Source organism: Zingiber officinale, chromosome 2A, assembly GCF_018446385.1.
Source record: "Zingiber officinale cultivar Zhangliang chromosome 2A, Zo_v1.1, whole genome shotgun sequence".
Lineage (NCBI taxonomy): Eukaryota > Viridiplantae > Streptophyta > Magnoliopsida > Zingiberales > Zingiberaceae > Zingiber > Zingiber officinale.
In genome coordinates, this window is record NC_055988.1 from 28,597,488 (window position 1) to 28,616,421 (window position 18,934).

At 40.8% G+C, this 18,934-nt stretch overlaps 1 protein-coding gene across 1 annotated transcript; it reads left to right on the forward strand.

The window, feature by feature from the left end:
- Window positions 1-211: 211 nt before the first annotated feature.
- Window positions 212-3,383, forward strand: LOC122043611 (zinc finger MYM-type protein 1-like). Its single transcript, XM_042604221.1, has 4 exons — window positions 212-1,208; window positions 1,267-1,286; window positions 2,378-2,473; window positions 3,219-3,383. The coding sequence occupies exons 1-4, from the start codon at window positions 212-214 to the stop codon at window positions 3,381-3,383; spliced, it is 1,278 nt and encodes a 425-aa protein (XP_042460155.1).
- Window positions 3,384-18,934: the final 15,551 nt, after the last annotated feature.

Consider the following 18,934-nt stretch of genomic DNA (forward strand, 5'->3'; position numbering starts at 1 on the left):
GGAATACTCTTCTTCAATAGATAAGGCATATTGCTTTTATTTCTTTCTTTTTCTTACCGATCCTACTCAACCAAACCTTTCATCATTGGCCATCGATGGATTTAACAGTTGGAAGAGGGTATGTAATGGAGATAAGTGTGCATTTCTCACTCATGTTGGTACCTCATCTTCATCACATCATAATACATCTTTGAGAAAGGCCGAAGTTTTAATGAAACCATCTCAGCATATTGACAAAGTAATGCTTGCTGTATCAAGTGAGGAAGTTCAGAAAAATCGTCTGCGTCTTAAAACCACAATTACAAGTGTGTGGTGGCTTGCACTTCAAGGTTGTTCTTTCAGGGGGCATAACGAATCATCTAAGTCATTGAATCGAGGAAATTTTCTTGAATTGTTGGATGCTTTTGGACGACTTAATAAAGAAGTTGGAGATGTATTGAGTAGTGCTACAAGAAATAAAACATACACTTCTCCAAAAGTACAAAAAGAGGTTTTGAATATTATGGCCAATAGAGTTCGACAAAGAATTCGAAGTGAAATTGGGGATGCAAGCTTTTGTATTCTTGTTGATGAAGCACAAGATGAATCTAAACATGAGCAAATGGCTCTTATCTTGAGGTTCGTGAATAGCAACGGGATTCTAACAGAACGATTTTTTGAAATCAAAAGTGTTAGTGATACTACCTCATTGACACTCAAAAACACAGTTAGTAATATTCTTGTTCATTACAACCTTCGAGCTCAGAACATGAGAGGCCAAGGGTATGATGGGGCTAGTAATATGCGGGGTGCTTGGAATGGACTACAGGCTTTATTTCTCAAAGATTGTCCATATGCATATTATGTACATTGTTTTGCGCACAGATTACAATTAACATTGGTTCCAGCAGCTAAGGATGTTCGAGATATTTTGGATTTCTTCTCTCATTTGGATAATGTTGTTAATATGATGACGTCTTCTCCTAAGCATCTTTGTGAGTTGCAAATTACTCAAAGAAGAGAAATAGAGCATTTGCTAGAAATTGGAGAACGTAATCCAGGACGTGGGGCTAATCAGATTGGTAACTTGCAACGAGCAGGGGCAACTCGTTGGAGTTCTCATTATGACTCTGTAAAGAGTTTGATAGATATGTATGGTGCTACTTGTAAGGTGCTTGAGCATCTAAGTGAGCATAGTTCAAATACAAGTTCTCAGGCTGAAGTTGGTGGTATATATAAAAACATAACAAGCTTCGAATTTGTATTTGTCTTGCATTTCATGAATAGGATTTTGGCCATCACTGAAAGTTTGTGTCAGGCCCTCTAGAAGAAAACTCAAGATATTTTAACTGCAATGAGATTTGTCTACAGTACAAAAATTGTCATTCAAGCATTGAGGGAAGATGGCTGGGAAGAATTTCTACAGGAAGTGACTTCATTTTGCTCAAAACATGATGTTTACATACCTGACTTCGACAATTCATATAGGGTTGGTCGTTCCCATGGGCGAGAGTATCCTACAGTTGAGCATCATTATCATTTTGATGTTTTCAATAAAGCAATAGATTTTCTTCTGATGGAGTTAAATACAAGATTTAATGAGACATCAGTAGAACTCCTTTCTCTTAACGCAGCATTGGACCCTAAAAATTCATTTGAATCATTCAACATAGATGACATTTGCAAGCTTGCAGAGAAGTTTTACCCTCAGGATTTTACAAAATAAGATATTTATTCCTTGAGAATTGAGTTGCAACATTATCAGAGTGATGTGATTTCTGAATCTCGATTTCAAGTATCCACTCTTTCTAATTTATGTCAGGAGTTGGTTGCGAGTAGAAGGTCAGAGAATTATGTTATGCTGACACGACTGATTTATCTTGTGTTGACACTACCCATATCTACTGCTACAGTTGAAAGAGCTTTTCAGCCATGAAACATGTCAAAACTGCAATTCGTAACAAGATGGAGGATGGTTTTCTTGCTGATTGTATGACCATTTATATTGAGCGAGAATTTGCAATGAATATAGATGTAGATTCTATTATTGATGAATATTACGTTATAAAACATCGTCGGACACCACTTAAATAGGTGAGATTGAATTATTACTTTTGATATATTCTATTAATTTTATTCTTATATTTGACTTTTTAAAGATATAGGAATAAAGCCAAATAAGTTTTAGTCATTTTTTGTTGTCATAAGTTCTATACTTTAGTTTTTATGTACAGCTTTGTTCATTAAGATTTTTTGTAGTTGGCACTTGGTTATCATAGCAAGGGGAGATACATGTGATATCACAAACCTTGTTTTTCACTTGAAGCAATTTGATTGTATACTCGTACAAGGTTGTTTTATTTTTATCTTCACCTTTTAAACATTCATTCTGTTCCAGGCTTACGATCAGCATTTGAATATGATTTTTGGAGATATGGAAGAGATCATAACTACTGTGGAAATTGACAATGAGACTTATAAAGAAATAGTTCAGGTAAGCTAATCTTGCTACTGTGGTATCATTATCCTAAGATGCAATAGTGCCAACAAAACAAATTTTGCCCAAGTTTATCTAATTTACATATTCTAATTTATTTATTATAATGAAATGACACATGTCTAGCATTACACAAATGATTTTTGGAAAAATAAGAGGCTACTGATGTCTATGTTTTTCATAATTTGCTGTTAAAACTAAGATTATAATATCCAAAAAGTATATAGTCTAAGGTTTGTTGAAGATTCAGAGCATCAAGGAAAGCAAAATAAAAATGAATTTTCTGTAAATTTTTTTTGCATGATACCATAACAGTGACTACTGGGTTGGTAAAAGATAAATTTAGAAACAAATCACAACAAAAAAAAGGTTCCACTTTTAATTTGTGTCACTGGTTTGCCTCTAAATTGTACGACGACAACAATAAATAGATAGTATTCCTCCCAAACTCATCGAGTGCAATGTCAACCATAAAAGAGTTTTTATTCTTCTATCATACACTTGTCGAGTCAGTCTTCTGCATTCAAATAGTCTATGTTTTTCTTCTGTTTGACATCCACGCAAGTAACCATATGTCCATACCAGACCTGTACCATACAATGTTGTCAAACTCAAACTATGAATTTTGAACTTTGCAAAACTAAATTACTTATTCTCTTGTTTCATTATTTAAAACTTAAGCTATTATTCAATAAAGTTGATAACCTCAGAATTTTATGTGCATCCTATCTCTGTTTTACAGACCACCAAGCGAATTGTGCCGTTTCTTTTTGTTCAAGGTGATAGAGTTATTTTAGTTTCTCCACCTTTGAGGATAGCATGGCAACCCGAAGAAGGATGTTTTGATGATGCACCAAATCTGTCACCAACTGCATCAGTTACTTCATTTAAGATTGTCTCGTGTTGATTCAATATACCGATACACAAGGGAGTTTGAAGCTGTGATCCCTATTTGAACCCCTCTCCAGTGCTATTAGAAAACATCTAAATTTGCTAGTGTATTGGGGTAAGACTTTTTTGTTGTTATAGTAATAGTTAAAAATTTTAGCCACTCCTTTAGTCAATTCCTGGCTCCGCCCCTGGTACAGATAATTATAAAAATTGAATATGAATAACATCTTATCCTAATAAAATTAATAATTCAATTTAATGTAATAAATATATATTTACCACACATGATAATAGTAGTGTAGATACCTAGAGAACTCGTAGGTAATTAGATTGATCGGCCATGGCCTCGTAGCCATGTGGGCACGAGGTGCGACCACTCCACTGATAAGTTTTTAAAAAATAAATACTAAACCTTAACTGTGAGTTTGGCTGATGGTTTCAAGTAAAAAATTTAAATTGATAACATATTTGAAAAGCTTTAGATCTAAATTATTCATTGATATCATTTTTATAAGGAAATATGACAACTTAAAATATTAAATATTAAATTAAAAAAATATAATAATAAATGGATGACTTAAATACTAGAATACGAAGTGATGGTGCTAAATTAAAATCAGATCAAGTTCAAACTAAATCCAATAAGCACGAAGAAAAAGATTATGTTATTTCAAATTGCAGTGTGCAATTATACTATCCACAACACGCATCACACATTGAACAATTGTAAACTATTGAAAGTCATAAGAGTATTCGCAGCACGCACCACGCATTGCAGTTAAGAGTATTCGTAGCATGCATAGTGTGTTATAATTAAGAGTATTCACAGCGCCTATCACGGGCTACGATTAAGAGCATTTCGCAGCGCGCACCACGTGTTGCAATTAAGAATATTCACAACATACGATGTGCATTGTGGTTAAGAGTATTCGTAGCGTGCATTGCAAGCTGCAATTAAGATGCGATGTAAAAACATAAATATCAATATTATACAATTAAAATTAATATATATTTAATTTATATAATCCAAATTTAAAATTTAGACATTATCACAATTCAATCATCACTTGAAATAGAAATAAAAATTTTTAAAATACAATTAAAATCTGAATACATAATTTTTATTCATTTAATAAATATTTGAGACAATTTTACAAATGAAACATTAATAAGAAATATTTTACATCCAAAGCTAATACACCATTAGAAATAATTGAAAAGGAACATACTCTTGCAGTTAACTAAAAAGGTTTACTGGTGTACATAATTTTCTACCCCTCCCTTTGCTTAGATTCATCCCATGCCGAGAAAGTCTATGGTGCCTCTCTTTATCCTGATAGCATTTGATATTATGTCCTATGAATACATGCATAGCGCACTTCTTTAATGTTAGAATTGCACCAAGAGGAACCTATAACAAGCAAAATGATATAGCTACTAATAGAGATAATTGTAGGCTTATATAATCCAAAAGTAACAAAATTATTTACTGGGGCCTAAGTAAGAATACTGCAAAAAGTTGAGCACTTGGAGAAATGAAATAATGCATAAAAAAGATAATAGTATTATTATTACATATGAAATCAGTTAGTATTGAAAAAGAAATCCAAAGCCTACCAAAATATGCCATATTCTATTATCCTAATCGGTCGTCCTAAACTATCTTATTTAAATCATGTGTAATAGAGTATCAGTATCTTTGAACAAATTGCAAGAAATATGAGACCCAATGTCAAATATGTTGGAGCAATTGGTGTGACCATAAGTTTTGATATTTGAATAAATATTTAAATTAGGTTTATTATTATATTATTTAATATGCGCTTGTGAGTGTGTATGAGGTAGGTACAACATGGTGAAGTCCAAGTGTGTAGACTTACCGGTGTAAGTCCAACTGTGACTTGGCATGGAAAAGTCCAAGTGTGTAGCCTTCGTGGTATAAGTCCAAATGTGACTTGGCATGGTGAAGTCCCAAGTGTGTAGCCTGTAGGATCGAAAAGAATTTAGATATCTCCACAATGACATGATATTGTCCACTTTGGGCCTAAGCCCTCATGGTTTTGCTCTTGGGCTCTCGCCAAAAGGCCTCATGCTAATGGAGATATCTTTTCTCTTATAAACCCATGATCTTTCCCATGTGTTTCCAATATGGGACTATGTTTGCAACCTTGCAACCCCAACAATCCCCCCTCAAACAAAGGACCATAGGCTTCCCACGTCCAATCCTCGACCCACCAGGTCTTCCTGCCCCTCGGTCCACCCGACCTACTAGGACTTCCTTGCCTAGTCACAACTAGGACTTCCTGCCTGGTGTCTGGTCCTCTTGATCCGAACATAGGAGCCCCCACTTTCTTTGTTCGAGGTTAATATTGTACCCACATGGCTCAATCAGACCATAGCTCTTGTGCACAGTCGGCGGTTAAACCTTCTGGCAGTCCAGGCTCTGATACCAATTGTAAGATCAAAAAGAATTTAGATATCTCCACAATGACATGATATTGTCCACTTTGGGTCTAAGCCCTCATGGTTTTACTCTTGGGCTCTCCCCAAAAGGCCTCATGCTAATGGAGATATCTTTTCTCTTATAAACCCATGATCTTTCCCATGTGTTTCCAATATGGGACTATGTTTGCAACCTTGCAACCCCAACATAGCCTTGGTGGTATAAGTCCAAGTGTATAGTCTTGACAACGTAAGTCCAAGGGTGATATTGGAAGAGGTGAAAGTCCAAGTGATTAGCCTAAGCAGTGTAAGTCCAAGTGTGTACCCTTGGCAATGTAAGTTCAAATGTGATCTTGGCAAAGGTGAAAATCCAAGTGGAGTCTTGGTAATATAAGTCCAAATGTGACTTGGCATGGTGAAGACCTGACAACAAGGACAAGGTGTGAAGGAAGGGGAAGCATCCGAGGGACGTGAAGCTGAAACGCAAGGCATGAAAGATGGGGAAGCATCTGAGGGACGTGAGACTGATGGGAGAGGCTAGAAGGCAAGGTTGAGGTTGTGCAAGCAATGACAAGTGCATGAGAGATTGTACTCGGGTCAAAACCCTAAGTCTCCATAGAAGCTAGCCGACTGGTATACTTACCAGTCGACTGATAGGCGGGGTTTTCAAACCTATGGCCTATATAACCAAACCTTTCGAGCTTTGTTATGGTTGACAAAACAGGAGTGGAAAACCCCTGTTAGTAGTCTACCTTGAGCGGTGATTGGTGTGTGGTGCATTGATCAAGGCTAGTACTCCACCGAGAAGGAGTTCGTGCTAGCTGGAGTTTTAGGGCTTGATCTACTGAAGAATCATAGGGATCGTCCACATTATAAACACATCATAGAGTAAGAGTTTATCTCCAAACCACATTAAACAAACGTGTTACAGTTTGCTTACTCTTCTTGCCTTTAGATTAACTTTCTACTTGTTTTATTTTTCCCTTTCACTAACATTGTAGGAAGTTAATGACTTCGGGTGATCGCCTATTATATCCCCCTTCTAGCTGGCCTAAAGATCCTTAACAAATGGTTTCAGAGCAAGGTTGCTCTCCGTCGAACTAACTACCGAGGAAGTAAAGGATGGTGTCACACCCCGGGGGGGTCCCTGTCCGAAGAAATTTCGACAGCATCTCCCCTGTACGGCGGACAATCTGAAACTTTCTATATCGCCCTCTGGGCCACATATACCTCGGCCAATACGGCCGGAACAATAACAATAATATAAACAATCACCCACGCAGTTAATAATTTAACAAACTGTAACAGTGATAATATGACTCAAAAACAACCCTACTCAACTACACTCATAAAGCTCAAAACATATTCCTACTCCACTACACTCATAAAGCTAAAATCCGACGATAAGACCAACTTACCTCTTCTGCCGTTTAGGCATCCATGTAGTTCAACAAATCCAAACAAGCTCATCGATAAATAAAAATTCATACAAAATCTAAATGTATCAACACATAACAAGTCCAACATAATCTAAACAAGAAAATCTAATAGATCAACACACATCCTCGTGGCCTGTAGGGGACTAGCGACTGGAACTCTCTGGACAGCATCAACCTGAAAATAACAACGGAGGAGGGTGTGAGTCCAACACTCAGCGGGTAACAACTGATATGCATAATAAAGAAAATAACCGGCAGTACTAATCATGCGTACAGTCTCCTGATACAAGAAGGATAAATGCAACAGAAACAAAATAGGAGAAAACTGTATTAACCAAGACCAAGGTATAAGTACAATCGGGTCGTCAGACCGAGAGTGTCATAAATCCTGTATGCATGTCAATCATATGCATCCATATAAATGCAGCAAGTAAATGCAGCAAACACAAGCAATAAATGTATAATGCATATGATGCCAATGACATGGTCACCCCTGACGCCAGTCAACCATCTCACACACAATGGTGAGTCCGAGTGGGTAAAGCTGTGACAACCGTGCACTCTGTCATCACTGCTCCTAATGAGTGACCGAGTGGACGGGATGCTGTCGGAGTACACACATACTCCTACCCCAAATCATAAATGGGGGAGCGCAATGCTCTCATCTCCCGAAACACCATGACGGGGAGGGATCCCTGACGTGCTAGCACGTTGCGTCACACTACCCATGAGCGGACCAACGGAGCACCGAATAGAGCAAAACTGACGTGCTACCACGCTGCGTCATGCTACCCATGAGCGGACCAACGGAGCACCGACAGTGATGAAACTAGCGATGTGCTCAACAATAATGGAGCAGACTATCGCACAGCATGCAATCATGCGAATGGTCCATGATACTAAGCATGACAAAATACTGAACAACATAGAAATATCCATACATATATAAAATGTGTACCATAGGGAAATGAATCAAGTCAAAGGTACACAGATCAAAAAAGGTATCAAAAACCCTAGGTCCTGAACATGATAAATAACATGGTTGTGTCACTACCTCTATAAATATGCATAATCAGGTAAATACTAACATGATGTGCATAAAAATAAACAAACAACATGTAACAGGTCGGGTAGTGATCAACCGAAGCAAATGAGAAATATAATCAATGCTATATGTTAAAAACATTATTATTCATATCAAAAGACATAAAGTCAAAGTACCCGCCTCCAATCGAAAAGTCCAATCTGGTCCAAATATGACGTCGAAATACTCGTCTCGCATCAAAGTCCTGTGTCACAAATAGAAATACATTTTATTTAGCTACAATTCTTCTAAATAGCTAAATAAAATCTTAAATCCTAAATTAGGGCAAAACCCTAATCATATTACCATCATTCTTCCCATAAGAATTAATCTACACATCATCATCTATCTAAAATAATAGAATCAAAATCATGACCTATAGCATATATCAAATGCTCTACACCTTACCTTACTTCTTACCTAGATTCACAGCCGTTGCAGGAATCCAGTAGCTACGAAATGGAGTGGCTGCCAAAATCGAGGTAGCTGCTGAAAACCCAAGTAACAACCCCACAACATATCCTACTTCACCTCACAGCCTTGATTAAATATTCACAGCACAACCTTGTTGAAATCTTTCCTTACTGATCAGATCAAGTTGGTATCGTTAAGTGGGGATCACAAATCAAGCAATAACCTATCTAACGATATCTAATCAACATAATTCCAAAACTCATCTTACCCCAATCTAGAGACACCCTTGTTGACACTCAGTCGAAGAAGGTGCTGGCTAGATATTACAGCTGGAGTTATGCGAAGCTACTTCCCTCTCCGATGAGGCTGCGTCTCATGCTTGTTGGCGACGCTAGAGGGCAAATCGAGGGATGAGAAGACCAGGCAACACTAGTAGGTCGTGTGTGGCGTTGGCTGTAGCAATCGACCCAGGGTTCGCTGTGGTGGCTCTGTGCCGGCACGAAAATAATCCTCCGGATCGGAAGAGGGTAGAGAGGAGGCAGCTGACGTTAGGGAAGAAGGTGTGGCGGTGCTGCCTGGGTCGAGAGGCGACAAAGAGGGTGCGGCGGCGGTGGAGAACTAGGGCACAGGGGAGGTAGCCGGCGCTAGGGTATAGGCGACAGTGGCTTGGCGAACCTGGTGGTCGACGCTCGAAGAAGAGGAGAAGGAGAGGCCGACACTTGGGCAAAGAAATGCGAAGTAGTGGCCACCGGAGAGAATTCGGACCGTGGTCGTCGTCTTCAAGCTAGGGCACAGCGTTGGCACTAAAGCACTGTTGAAGGGGAGGTGTTGCGAGTGGCGCCGTCAAGTGGAGCAAATCGATCAGGTCGGGGAGACGGCATCGGCTAGGGCACAAGGAAGGTAGCTCGACCGCGGAGAGTGAGAAGAGAAATGTCGGCTTCTCTTGGTCCCGGCTTTATGCACGCGAGGGAGAGGAGTAACCGCCGACGGTTATGACTCGAGAGAGCTTCGGCGGGGAAAGGAAGAAAGACGCGCGGGGGAGGGGGTTCAGCGAGGAAAAAGGAAATAAAGAAAAGAAAGAAACAATAAAAAAAAAGGAAAAAAAAACTTTTCCTCGTTTAAATAGGGTAACCCAAACAGGCTTTCCCAGACCCCGTTATTATCCCCGTTTACTCGTCCATACGAGCTCCGAAAAATTCCCGAAATTTTTTTAAAAATTCTAGAAAATTCCCTTATTATTATTCTCTATTTTTTTGATATTTTACGTTCTCCCCCACTAATAAAAAATTTGATCCCCAAATTTCATTATCTACCATCACCAAGTACTAACAACAGATATAGAGTATAAATGCTGACCGGTAAATTAAATCACATACTTCAAGTGAAAAGATGGGGGTATCGAGCTCGGATAGTATCCTCGAGCTCCCAAGTAGCCTCCTCGTCCGAATGATGCTGCCATCCGACTTTAACGAGCCAGATAGTCTTGTTCCGCAACTGACGCTCTTCCCGGTCCAGAATCCGTACCGGAATCTCCTCTTAAGTGACATCAGGCAGAATGAGAACTGGGATATCTGTCAGCACATGCATTGGGTCAGGTACGTATCTCCTCAGCATAGATACGTGAAATACATTGTGCACGCCTGCCAGGGACGGTGGTAGTGCCAGCCGGTAAGCTACTGCTCCAATCCTCTCCAGGATCAAGAAAGGGCCAATGTATCGCGAAGCTAGCTTACCTCTGAGCTAAATCGCTTCACCCCCTTCGTGGGTGAAACTCGCAGAAAAACATGATCGCCAATAGAGAACTCCAAAGGTCTGCATCTCCGATCAACATAACTCTTCTGGCGGTCCTGCGCCTCTGACATCCTCCGTCTGATAATACGGACCAACTCTGCCTCCTGCTGAGCTCTATGAGGTCCCAACAGCTGGGCCTCTCCAACCTCATCCCAGAGGATGGGTGTCCGACAAGGCCTATCATACAATGCCTCAAACGGTGTCATCTGGATAGCCGAATGAAAGCTATTGTTGTAGGCGAACTCTACCAACGGCAAATGGTCATCCCAACTGCCTCCAAAATCTAGTACACAAGATATCAGCAAGTCCTCTAGAGTCTGAATAGTCCGCTCTGACTGTGTATCTGTTTGCGGATGGAAAGCTATACTAAATCGGAGCTGCGTGCCCAAGGCCTGCTGCAGACTCTGCCAGAATCGAGACGTGAATCGGGGGTCTCTATCTGAAATAATAGTCAAAGGGACGCCATGTAATCTGATGATCTCCCGGCAATACATATCTGCCAATCGATCCAGGGGATCAGTCCTCCGGATTGCTAAGAAGTGCGCGGATTTGGTTAATCGATCAACGATTACCCAAATTGCGTCATGACCTCGTCGTGTCCTCGAAAACCCACCACAAAGTCCATAGTAATATGTTCCCATTTCCACTCAGGAATAGGAATCCGCTGAAGTAAACCAGCAGGTCTCTGGTGTTCAGCCTTCACCTGCTGACAAACAAGACATCTAGCTACAAATTTCGCTATGTCTTTCTTCATACCGTTCCACCAGTAGGAACACCTCTAATCTCGATACATGCGGGTCCCACCTGGGTGGATCATAAATCGAGAGCGATGAGCTTCCTGAAGTAACTCCTGTAAGACCAGATGAGACTGAGGTACGCATAATCTGCCTTGGAAGTATATAATACCCTCCTCGTCTCGTGTGAACTCGGTCTGCTGCCCGGAAGTTATCTGGCTTCCAATAAGCTACAAATGTTGATCACCGATCTGGGCCTCTCGATCTTCATCCTGATCGACGACTGAGCAACCATGGTAACCAGAATACCCTGCTCTGTCGGTCCCTGCTCCTCAAGGTCTAACCCGGAGAAACTTTGAATCAAGTCTGTGACTGAAGTCCGGTGGCAAGCCAAAGTCCCTCTGGACTTCCTACTGAGTGCGTCGGCAACCACATTAGATTTCCCAGAGTGGTAGCTAATGGTACAATCGTAATCCTTCAGGAACTCCATCCATCTCCTCTGTCGGAGATTAAGCTCCTTCTGAGTAAAAATATATTTGAGACTCTTATGATCAGTGAGAATCTCAAATATAATACCATATAAATGATGCCGCCAAAGCTTCAGAGCAAAGATGATGGCAGCTAACTCCAGATCATGAACTGGGTAGTTCTTCTCATACTCCTTCAACTGTCGAGAAGCATAAGAGACTACTCTGCCGTGCTACATCAGAACAATGCCCAAACCCTGAAGAGACGCGTCGGTATAGAACACAAATCCGTCATCTCCAGAAGGTAAAACCAAAACTGGAGCCGACACTAATCTCCGCTTCAGCTCCTGAAAACTGGTCTCACAATCCTCGGACCACATGAACTTCACGCCTTTCCTGGTAAGGCATGTCAGCGGCATAGCAATACGTGAGAAACCCTCGACAAAACGTCAGTAATATCCGGCCAATCCCAGAAAACTGCAGATCTCCTGCATTGACTTCGGCTGCTCCCAACTGGTGACAGCCTCGATCTTTGGAGGGTCTACTGAAATACCTCTGCTCGAGACCACATGTCCCAGAAAACCGACTGAAGATAGCCAGAATGCATACTTGCTGAACTTTGTGTATAGCTGATGTCGTCTAAGAGTCTCCAAGACTATGCGAAGATGCTGTGCATGCTCCTCCTCGGAATGCGAGTAGATCAATATATCATCGATGAAAACATTAACAAACTGATCAAGATACTCCAGAAAGACGAGGTTCATCAAGTCCATAAACACCGCTGGAGCATTGGTAAGCCCAAATGGAATTACCAAAAACTCATAATGACCATATCTGGTACAGAAAGCTGTCTTCTGAATATCTGAGTCTCTGACTCTCAGCTGATGATACCCGGACCGCAGATCAATCTTAGAATACACTGATGTACCTCTAAGCTGATCAAATAAATCCTCGATCCGTGGAAGGGGTACTTATTTCTGACGATCACTGCATTCAGTTGTCTATAGTTAATACATAACCTCAGTGTACCATCATTCTTCTTAAAAAATAACACCAGAGAACCCCATGGAGAAACACTAAGGCGAATAAATCCCCTATCCAAAAGCTCCTGGAGTTGAACCTTCAGCTCGTTCAACTCTTTTGGTGCCATACGATAAGGAGCTTTCGATGCCGGTGCGATCCCCGGAATCAGCTCAATAACGAACTCCACTTGCCTTCTGGGAGGCAGACCTGGCAGCTCCTCTGGGAATACATCTGGGTACTTGCAGACCACCGGAACGTCGGAGAGCTGTGAACTACTGCTGTCCTCAGTACTAATCAAAGATAGCAGAAAACCCTGACAACCATGCGACAACAGCTTCTGAGCCTGAATCGCCGAAATGATTGATATGCCGTCATCTCTGATGCTAGTGAAATCCCACGAGGGTTGGTTCGGAGGCCGAAATGTGACCACCCTCGTCTGGCAATCAACAGTGGCATGATATGCTAACAAACAGTCCATGCCAAGAATAATATCAAAATCGACCATTTCCAATATTAAAAGATCTACCGTAACTATCAGGTTGCCAAAATCTAATAGGCAACCTCTGACCTCCTGAGTGACGTCCAATGAATCATCGGACGGTAGGGAGACGGTCAGTCGCTGCGGTCTGAAAGTGGGTAATCTACTTATGTCCCTCATAAATGCACGAGAAGTCTCATCCCATGTTGGTCTTGATACCACTACCATAGAAATCTAGACTCATGTAAAAGAAGTAAGGTGAATCCACGTTCTTCCTCACTCAGCTAAGTGAAGTTTCAAATACTATATTACCTCATACTTCCATCATGATCATTCTAATATTTTTTTTTACATTGTCTGACCTCATATTTATTAAATTATAACTCAGATATTACTACAAGTATATCAATCATAAAATAAACATCATACTTATTTGCTGTCTGGAGATATTCCGTCGTTGCCCAGTCCCCAAATTGACCTCAAAATTCCGAACGAGAAAATCACCGGAAATCCATATAAATCCGAAACGGAAGTCCAAAACCTATATATAATGGAAAATTCGTGCAATCCAAAATAACTACCCAAGTTTACTAGTAACTCGACTAACACAAAAATCCAGAACACCATAAGCAGGTATCATAACCCGCTCTGATACCAAATAAATTGGTATTAGCTAAATCTCGAAAATCCGTAACACGAAAATCAAACAAGTATCGCAAACTTGGCGCTCTAATACCAAATAAATTGGTATCAGGTTATCCCAAATATCCAAAATACGAACACAAAGGATCGTATACCTGTGCTCTGATACCAAATAAATTGTCATGCCCCGGGGGAGTCCCTGTCCGAAGAAATTTTGGTAGCATCTCCCCTGTACGGCGGACAATCTGAAACTTTCTACATCACCCTCTGGGCCACATATACCTCGACCAACATGGCCGGAACAATAACAATAATATAAACAATCACCCACGCAATTAATAATTTAACAAACTGTAACAGTGATAATATGACTCAAAAACAACCCTACTCAACTACACTCATAAAGCTCAAAACATATTCCTACTCCACTACACTCATAAAGCTCAAATCCGACGATAAGATCAACTTACCTCTTCTGCCGTTTAGGCAGGCATGTAGTTCAACAAATCCAAACAAGCTCATCGATAAATAAAAATCCATACAAAATCTAAATGTATCAACACAGAACAAGTCCAACATAGTCTAAACAAGAAAATCTAATAGATCAACACACGTCCTCGTGGCCTGTAGGGGACTAGCAACTGGAACTCTCTGGACAGCATCAACCTGAAAATAACAACGGAGGAGGGTGTGAGTCCAACACTCAGCGGGTATCAACTGATATGCATAATAAAGAAAATAACATGCAACACTAATCATGCGTACAGTCTCCTGTTACAAGAAGGATAAATGCAACTGAAACAAAACAAGAGAAAACTGTACTAACTAGGACCAAGGTATAAGTACAATCAGGTCGTCAGACCGAGAGTGTCATAAATCCTGTATGCATGTCAATCATATGCATCCATATAAATGCAGCAAGTAAATGCAGCAAACACAAGCAATAAATGCATCATGCATATGATGCCAATGACATGGTCACCCCTGACGCCAGTCAACCATCTCACACACAATGGTGAGTCCGAGTGGGTAGGGCTGTGACAACCGTGCACTCTGCCATCACTGGTCCTGATGAGTGACCGAGTAGACGGGATGCTGTCGGAGTACACACATACTCCTACCCCAAATCATAAATGGGGGAGCGCAATGCTCTCATCTCCCGGAACATCATGACGGAGAGGGATCCCTGACGTGCTACCACGCTACGTCACACTACCCATGAGCGGACCAACGGAGCACCGAACAGAGCAAAACTGATGTGCTACTACGCTACGTCATGCTACCCATGAGCGGATTAACGGTGCACCGATAGTGATGAAACTGGCGATGTGCTCAACAATAATGGAGCAGATTATCGCACAGCATACAATCATGTGAATGGTGCATGATACTAAGCATGGCAAAATACTGAACAATATAGAAATATCCATACATATATAAAATGTGTACCATAGGGAAATGAATCAAGTCAAAGGTACACAGATCAGATAAGGTATCAAAAACCCTAGGTCCTGAACAAGATAAATAACATGGTTGTGTCACTACCTCTATAAATATGCATAATCAGGTAAATACTAACATGATGTGCATAAAAATAAACAAACAACATGTAACAGGTCGGGTAGTGATCAACTGGAGCAAATGAGAAACATAATCATTGCTATATGTTAAAAACATTATTATGCATATCAAAAGACATAATGTCAAAGTACCCGCCTCCAATCAAAAAGTCCAATCTGGTCCAAATACGACGTCGAGATACTTGTCTCACGTCAAAGTCTTGTGTCACGAATAGAAATACATTTTATTTAGCTACAATTCTTCTAAATAACTAAATAAAATCTTAAATCCTAAATTAGGGCAAAACCCTAATCATATTACCATCATTCTTCCAACAAGAAATAATCTAGACATCATCATCTATCTAAAATAATAGAATCAAAATCATGACCTATAGCATATATCAAATGCTCTACACCTTACTTACTTCTTACCTAGATTCACAGCCATTGCAGGAATCCAGTAGCTACGGAATGGAGTGGCTGCCAAAATCGAGGTAGCTGCTGGAAACCCAAGTAACAACCCCACAACATATCCTACTTCACCTCACAACCTTGATTAAATATTCACAGCACAACCTTGTTGAAATCTTTCCCTACAAATTAGATCAAGTTGGTATCGTTAAGTGGGGATCACAAATCAAGCAATAACCTATCTAATGATATCTAATCAACATAATTCCAAAACTCATCTTACCCCAATCCAGAGACACCCTTGTTGACACTCAGTCGAAGAAGGTGCTGGCTAGATATTACAGCCGGAGTTATGCGAAGCTGCTACCCTCTACGATGAGGCTGCAACTCATGCTTGTTGGCGACGCTAGAGGGCAAATCGAGGGATAAGAAGACCAGGCAACACTAGTAGGTCATGTGTGGCGTTGGCTGTAGCAATCGGCCCAGGGTTCGTTGTGGTGGCTCTGTGCCGGCACAAAAACAATCCTCCGGATCGGAAGAGGGCAGAGAGGAGGCAGCCAACGTTAGGGCAGAAGGTGCGGCGATGCTGCCCGGGTCGAGAGGTGACAAAGAGGGTGCGGCGGCGGTGGAGAACTAGGGCACAGGGGAGGTAGCCGGCGCTAGGGCATAGGTGACAGTGGCTTGGCGAACCTGGTGGCCAACACTCGAAGAAGAGGAGAAGGAGAGGCCGACGCTTGGGCAAAGAAATGCGAAGTAGTGGTTGCCGGAGAGAATTCGGACCGTGGTCGTCGGCTTCAAGCTAGGGCACGGCGTTGGCACTAAAGCATTGTTGAAGGGGAGGTATTGCGAGCGGCGCCGTCGGGTGGAGCAAATCGATCAGGTCGGGGAGACGGCGTCGGCTAGGGCACAAGGAAGGTAGCTCAGCTGCGGAGAGTGAGAAGAGAAATGTCGGCTTCTCTTGGTCCCGGCCTTATGCACGCGAGGGAGAGGAGTAACCGCCGACGGTTAGGGCTCGAGAGAGCTTCGGTGGGGAAAGGAAGAAAGACGCGCGGGGGAGGGGTTCAGTGAGGAAAAAAGAAATAAAGAAAAGAAAGAAACAATAAAAATAAAAAGGAAAAAAAAAATTTTCCTCGTTTAAATGGGGTAACCCAAACAGGCTTTCCCGGGCCCCGTTAACTCGTCCATACGAGCTCCGAAAAATTCTCGAAAATTTTCAAAAATTCCAAAAAATTCCCTTATTATTATTCTCTATTTTTTAGGTATTTTACAGATGGCTATCTTGAATGTTCCTCCAAAGGATAGAGGGGGAAATCTATGGGATATCACCTTTTGGATGGTGAACATGGAGCCTTTCTTCGAGACGGATTGGGACACCATGATGGTTGTTGAAGAGCCATTTGAAGTTCCAAGAGACAAGAAAGGGAAGAGACTTTAACCATGTTATTGGGCCGAGGAGAAAAGCTCACAATCAAAGGCAAATGAAAAGGTAATATCAATTTTGATTGATATTTTATCTAATTGTGTGATGAGTTGTGTAGGTGAGTACGAGAATTCCCATGATTTGTGGATCAAGGTAAAGATGATTCTAGGTGAATAACCTAAGCCTACAACCGAAGAAGAAAAGTCCGAGGAAAGGGGCGTGGTGGCTCAAGTGGAGAAGGGGCAATTGGAAGTTGACATGTGTTCAACTTCCGATTAGAAGGAAGATGAGGAAGTGTCATTCACATCTTTGAAGAAAAATCCAAGACAAGTGAAGAGGAAGTCTTGGAAGTCAACCTTGCAAGCATCTCCATTGAAGTCATATCAAAGGACCATAACATTTTCTTCGGTTGCAATGAGAAGGGACTCTATAAGAGTAGGTGTCAAATGGATAATAAGAAGATAAATCCTAAACTCATTGAAGTTATTTTAGATACTAATATGGGTTGTAGGAATGAAGAAGCCGAAAGGAGGAGAATGTGCATTGTGTGCTTCATGTGTGGAGAGAAAGGTCACTACCACACCCAGTCCCCTTAGAAGAGGGAAATCAAGAAGCTAGTACATTTGAAGAAATGGGAAAATAAGAAAAGCTTAAATCAAGGGGGAGCTTCAAGGGTAAGAGAGGTATATCCTAATTTGAATTGTAATTCAAATTGTTATTTTCTCATGCATGCTAGGATTGATAATGATTATCATCATATAGCAATGAAAAAATTTTGTTTTAGGTATCATGATAGAAGTAGGGTAAATTTTGGAATTAACCCTAAAGTATCTATGCATGATAAATCTAGACAAGTTAGATTCTCATTATCTAGGTAAAAATTCTAAGAACGGGAGGCATATGTCTAGAAAGATGGGTAGGTCTAGGAATATCCAAGGTGGATAACAAGAGTCTAGAATTAGAAGTCTAGAAAAGGAAAATCAAACTTTAAAGGCAAAGCTTGGTAGTTTGGAGAAAATTCTAGAGAGATTCAATGTTGGATCTAAGGGATTAGGTATGGTGTTGGGTAGCTAAAGACTCAACAATAATAAATCAGATTTGGGATACTGATCTAGTCCCTCCAAGGTCAAAAAGAGATCATATGCTAGGGTGGCACATGACAATTGAAAGCAAGGAGTAATCAAGAGCAAGGGAGAGTCATCCAAGGCCAATGATAAGAAATATGTAAGGGTTGCATATGATTATAGCAAGGATGAGGTGTCCAAGGTTATGAAGGTAAAGTGGTTAGACTGATCATCACCCAAGGTGGACCATTGTGTTGGGATATGCTTGATGCGGTGTGTGCTAAAAATACATTTCGTAAACATGCACAATGGAAGACTTAACAATAAATAAACAAATTTATTAAATCACACACACCACACGCATGCAAGATACAATCATGCAGATAAGATCATAAAATAAAATGAAATCGAATAACAATTATTCTAGGTATACCTTATAGATGACCTATAATGAGAAGGGCATCAACTTTTTGCGATGTTGTCAAACCTCACCTCTATTCGTATCCACGCCGAGCTCTTCAAGACAACTCCAAGAGAACAAGCTTTGCCTTTGGAAGGTACTAGTCACGAGCGAAAGAGAAGGATCAAGAAGAGGA

Excerpts from the sequence above, each read along its gene's own strand:
- LOC122043611 (XM_042604221.1), top strand. The coding sequence starts at position 212 with ATGAAACCATCTCAGCATATTGACAAAGTAATGCTTGCTGTATCAAGT. Across the intron at positions 1,209-1,266 it reads TTCTCAGGCTGAAGTTGGTG|GATTTTGGCCATCACTGAAA; the intron begins GTATATATAAAA and ends TTTCATGAATAG. Across the intron at positions 2,474-3,218 it reads CTTATAAAGAAATAGTTCAG|ACCACCAAGCGAATTGTGCC; the intron begins GTAAGCTAATCT and ends TCTGTTTTACAG.